General features: G+C 36.3%; 2 protein-coding genes across 2 annotated transcripts in view; one reads left to right on the forward strand and one right to left on the reverse strand.

Moving 5' to 3' along the window:
- The first annotated feature begins 1943 nt into the window (after positions 1-1943).
- On the forward strand, positions 1944-4035 carry LOC111636531. Its single transcript, XM_023381811.1, has 5 exons — positions 1944-2100; positions 2181-2315; positions 2676-2708; positions 2816-3449; positions 4011-4035. The coding sequence occupies exons 1-5, from the start codon at positions 2007-2009 to the stop codon at positions 4033-4035; spliced, it is 921 nt and encodes a 306-aa protein (XP_023237579.1). The 5' UTR covers positions 1944-2006.
- LOC111636532 (putative nuclease HARBI1) overlaps positions 3895-6010 on the reverse strand; it is a 9198-nt gene continuing 7082 nt past the window's right edge. Inside the window, exon 2 of the mRNA XM_023381812.1 lies at positions 3895-4899. Coding sequence (XP_023237580.1) covers positions 4072-4899 — 828 coding nt within the window. The 3' untranslated portion in view covers positions 3895-4071. The remainder of the gene's footprint in view (positions 4900-6010) is intronic.

Below are 6010 nucleotides of genomic sequence, written 5' to 3' on the forward strand. Positions count from 1 at the left end.
TGTGACGACAGGGCCGTGCCGTGCTATGATGCAGAGATGCAGCCGCATCAGGCGGCACCGTAATGGAGCGTCATAAGCATCATTTAAGGAGTGGCATAAATGGCATTTAAAATAATCTTGTTTCTAATAAATATCATTTTAATAAAATAATCCTTTCTGAAATATTTCAAACCGATTAATATATTTACATAACACGGATGTAAAAACATGATGTGATCGTAATATGTCACGCGTTGTTAAAAATATATTCTAACAATACGTAACGAATTGTTACAATGTATTGTTCGTTTTTTTCTATTGTAGGTGACGATTGTAAAGACAGAAGACGCGGACGAAAGGCGGAGAAAGCCCGCTCGGGTGAAGACAGGAGTTGCCGACGGGGCGAAGAGGGGTCTCTGTGTCACGTTTCTTTAAGGCCTGCTCGAGTAAAGAGGCCGACGGGAGATGGAGAGCCCTCCGAGTGTCCCGCATTTAATTAAGGCCCGCTCAAGTGAAGACATCGACGAAAGGCGAAGAACGCTCTCTGTGTTCCGAATCTTTAAGACTTGCTGGGGTGAAGACAGGAGATGCTGACGGGGCAAAGAGGGGTCTCTGTGTCACGTTTCTTTAAGGCCCGCTCGAGTAAAGAGGCCGACGGGAGATGGAGAGCCCTCCGAGTGTCCCGCATGTTTAAGACCCGCTCGGGTGAAAACAGAAGACGCCGAGGAAAAGGCGGAAAAGGCTGTCTGTGTCCCGTATCTTTAAGGCCCGCTCGGGTGAAGACAGATGATGCCGAGGAAAAGGCGGAAAAGGCTGTCTGTGTCCCGTTTTATTAAATTTCGCGCAGGGTGAGAATTTTATGTTTTTGTTTATTGAGGTTCGGTATGAGTTTGAAGTAAATTTTGTGGCCCTAACGTGCTTTTTATTATGACCTGGGATCTTAGTGGCTTGCTTTCTTTCATTATTACTAGTTGTTGTAATATCATATCCATTAGTTTAGATAGTAACGATACGGTGAGTTTCGAATAGTTGAATTTGAAGTATTCAGAGGAAATTATAAATATTTTCATTGTGTGAGTTAGGACGAATGAAACTCGACAAGTGATGTCAGTCGCTTATAAAGTTGCATTCTTTCCAACTTTTGGTGGAACTTTGAAGCAGCCACCTCCACGTGGTGAGTTCTGGGTTGTCGTTTGTCTGCAAATGACGAATGGCAAGCGAAGAGCTGCTTGTTTCTTTCAATTGATAATAAGAAATGAAAACATGCGAATAAAAACAGAAATTACAAAAGTAAATAAAGTGAGGAGAATTAAGTATTTAACTTTGGTATAAATCGCTTTAAATTTTGTCTAAGTGGTGTTAATTGCTTTGTTTTAATCGTCATTGTGAACAGAGCCGTGCCGTGCTATGATGTAGAGATGCGGCCGCATCAGGCGGCACCGTAATGGAGCGTGATACGCATCATTTAAGGCGTGGCATAAGCAGCATTTAAGAGGCGGCATTTCGAAGACTTGCATCATACTGAGAAAATCTACCGCACGGCCCTGTGTGACGACCACCAACTTCGTTCATAATGTGCAACGACGAACCATGTTTTGTCCGACTCTCCGTAAGAAGCCACGCTCCCCTATGATGGTATTAAATGCTGTAAAAATGCGCTCCGTAAGCTTATGAACTGTTCCTACAGATGTTGCGTACACAAGGGACTCACGTTGACTAGCTGTGTGTTTACATCACAGCGCCAGTGGATGCAAGGGGTGACCTGAAGAACGACAAGCACTAAGTACACAACGTCCTATACACAGGCTCAGTTAGACCACTGTAATTGTGTGTTTACAGTCTTCCATCCGTAGCAATAACATGACCCGTACGTTTCTATATTCAACGGTTGACTCAACGGTGAGAAAACGTCATTTCTAAATAGACCGTTGAGTTGTCCGTTGAGATTAGTGACGTCAGCGCTGTTTCATCGTTGAGCTCAACGGACTCAACGACCTTAGACGCTGTTGAGTAGACAACGAAGTAATATGGCGGCTTCCATGAAGCAAGTAAACTTTTTATATAAAAATTGTCGATTCACTCTTGCTGTGGACGATGTAATAGCGGACAGATTATTTAAAGGTAAATATATAATAAAACGTGATTGTAGGATTATATTGTATAATTTGGTCAGTATTGAAATACTAAGCTTTCTTTTTCAGAGGCCAACTATCTCAATGAATTCTTTAAAAATTTAATTGGAACAGATATTTGGCCGTCATTAGGTTTGCCTAATGACTTAAATATTGAAGATATCAAACTTATTGAAGATAAATCTAATATAGAAAATGATACAGGTAAAAATTTTTTTTCGAATAATACTTGAATTAACTCAATTTAAAATTTTATTTTGTATTACTAGTACATTCTATATATTAACAGGACTTATTATACTGGAATTATGGATGCAGATATTTAGTCTTACAGTTCAAAAATAATGTTCTTTATTTAGTTCACAAAAATAATGTTCTTTATTTAGTTCACAGGTGAACTAAATAAAGAACATAATTCCAGTATAATAAGTCCTGTTAATATATAGAATGTACTAGTAATACAAAATAAAATTTTAAATTGAGTTATAAAAAAAGGACAAAAAGGCATAATAATTAAACTTACTTGAATTACTTTAGTTATTAATTTTTGTATTACATTAACAGGAAAAGACCAAAATTATTCAACAAAGAAAAGAGGTAAGCATATAATTTAGCATCTGTCTTCCAGCAAATGAACATGTCATAAAATCAAAAATAATTTTAGTTTAGCTATTCTTGACATTTTTTTATTTCCAATTTTACAGATGTATGGACAGATGCCATTATTAAGTTACTCATTTCAGAAAGACTGGCACTTGAGGAGCAATTTGGAAAGCCAGGAAACAAAAAAAAATTATGGATGAAAATACACAGTAAATTGGTGTCACAAGGGTATAATTTAACTGCTGAAGACTGTGATATGAAATGGAGGAATTTAATAGCAACATATAGGAAAAACAAAGACAGGGCTAGAAAGAGTGGCGAAGGTTGCATCACCTGGCCGTATTTTCAAGTATTAGATGAAAAATACGGTTACAAAACCAACATATCACCTCCTGCAGAAACACTGTTATCTTCTCTTCCTAGCCCTATCTACTCCCAACCTTCACCCATTGACACATCGAATTCTTCCGAAAACTCTACCGCAACTACTAGTCACAATTCTTCCGAAAACTCTACCGCAACTACTAGTCACAATTCTTCCTCATCCTCTCCAATCCCTCACCAAAGTGATACTCCATATTCAAAAAAACCAAAACTATCGAAAGAAGAACCTCCAGCATGGTTTCAGAACTATGTTGAAAATAAGAAAAAAGAAGATAAAGAAAAAGAAGAAAGAGAAGAAAGACGTTGGAGAGAATTTCAAAAGATGGAAGAAGAAAAACTTAAAGTTATGAAGCAATTATTAGAAATATTGAAAAAATAACTGAAATGCTTTTATGTACATATTTTTATACAAAATAAATATATATATATTGTTTATAACTATAATTTTGGTTTATTCTTTAATTTGTGGATTATCTAGAAATAAACTTTAGATGGAAGTTTTAGGGATGTTTCAGCATATTCAATTTCTTAGTTATTATTACTGGTTCTTGGTATTATATGTATATTTTTAAGTTTGTGCATTAAATATAAGATGAAGTGTGTTTTACTAACATTGCAAAGGCTCATGGACAGTATCTTTTAATAAAACACTTTTCTGTAGATTCAATAATTTCAATAGTATAGAGATAAACATTTATTCTATATCAACTATGCTTAATACAATCTAAAAGATTTATATTGTAATGTTTGTAAATCACAATTCATAAGAAGTTACCAATTATGTATACTAATAAATATTTTATTAATGTAGTGTTTATCTGTTTGACAAACTTGGGCAAGTAGACAAAAATTACAATTTCATTACTTTTACTCTCATTATATAAGAGTAAGTTTTATTACATTACATTACAGAAATCTACATGTTAATTATATATAACAATTTTAATAAGAGAAATTTGTTTGTTAAATTACGTTAACAATTTGCCAGTAAAAATAATCTATTAGCAATGTGTTCTCTTTTTTTTACTCCATCAACTCTATTCACTTCTGTTCTTTGAGAAAAATTTACAGGGACAGTTGTATTCCAAGATGATGCAGAAACATTATCAAACACATCTAAATATTCATCATTCTCTAAAATACATAAATTATGCAGAATACACGCTGTTACAATAACTTGGGGGATTCGATCAACTCTAAACATAAACAAATGGTTTAGTCTTCTAAATCGCCCAAATAATTGTCCAAATGCTTGTTCAATGACGACCCTACTCGAACTTAAAATTTGATTAAAAAGTTTCTCTTTCCTTGTCAAATGACCATTGTCTTTATAGGGTATCATCATACTTGAAGAAAGTGGATAAGCTCCATCTCCAAGGAGATGGGCCCCTTCTGGAATCATAGGGTTTTTTTCTAGGGCTTCACATAGTGGTGAGTTGCTCCAAACTCTGCAATCGTGTGAAGATCCTGGCCACCCTGCAAACACATCTGTAAACAATAATTTGGAATCACATACTGCTTGAAGAATTACAGATGTATACTGCTTTCTATTAAAATATGCATTTTTTGATGCTTTTGGGGCTGATATCGATATATGGGCTCCATCTATACATCCAATTACATCTGGAAAGCTTATATCTCGTAAGGTCTCAAAGTTCCTTATGGTGCTTTTAGCTTTTTCACCTTTGGGCCAAACAATAATTTTAGATCTTAACGAAGACACGGTTTTAATAAAATATACAAATTCTCTATAGGCATGTCCTCTGCTTATTCCAAATCTGTCNATTTTTTTGAAAACCTTCTAATTGGAAGAAAAACATATCCTGAGTTCACCATGAAATTGTATCAAATTTTATTTAATTTAGGTTTTCAAAAAATAAGGAACAAATTACGTTAAAAAAAAAAATTGCGGATTTTTTTAAAAATTCTAAGGCCAAGACTCCACTGGCGTAAAAAACCCCTCGCCGTAAAATCTTTTAATCACGTGACCCTGATATTTTACGCTCGAGCAGGTCGTAAAACCATCGTAAAAGCGAGTCGAGCAGTGTTCAACTTTCGACACGAATACGGCCGTAAAACGGTACCATCCACCAATCAGAAATCAGTGAAATCTAGGTCATTGTGACACGGTACGAAAATGGCGGAAACGAGCTTTTGTGTACGTTCCCTCGTAACTACTCTACAATAGATATGGAAAGATTTATCGAAAACATCCGAAAGTAATTTTTCCGTTTTATATGAATTCCGTGTTGTACGAGTCAATTAGATTTTACAAATATGTGAGCCGTTCAGAGCCCGGCACACGTATTTGTAAAATCTAAGTGACTCGTACAACACGGAATTCATATAAAACGGAAAAATCAACAGTGTTATAGGGGGTCGACTGTATTCGTGTATTCGTGTATTCCACTTTAACCCTGATAAAACCAGGGCAATGGTAATGAACAAACCAGGCAACCCCAACCTTTATCGTCGCGTGCCCACCATTAAAATGGACAACAAGAGTATTAAGGTTGTGAAATCCATAAGATACCTGGGCGTGCTACTGGACCATCGCCTGAGCTGGGACGAACACATCAAAGACATCTCTAAACGTACTGGTCAAATCTTCAATGCTTTTGCAAAGATTGCAAAGAGCAAGTGGGGGTTAAAATCCGATGCTCTCAGCCTTATCTATAATCAGATATATGTACCCATTGTCACTTATGCTTGTGGTAGCTGGGGGTGGGCTGCACATAAAGTCCACCTCAAAAGAAAACTTATCTCTTCCCAGCGCAGGGCCCTTCTACTTATCTCAAAGGCCTACAGGACGACACCAAACGTCAGCCTACAAGTCATTACTCGCAAGCCGCCTATTGTGGATATCATCAATCTCTACTACAACTTCTGGAGCCTTAAATGGGGTCATGATA

Source organism: Centruroides sculpturatus, unplaced genomic scaffold (assembly GCF_000671375.1).
Source record: "Centruroides sculpturatus isolate CEXI.00-Female unplaced genomic scaffold, Cexi_2.0 scaffold996, whole genome shotgun sequence".
In the NCBI taxonomy this organism is placed as follows: Eukaryota; Metazoa; Arthropoda; class Arachnida; order Scorpiones; family Buthidae; genus Centruroides; species Centruroides sculpturatus.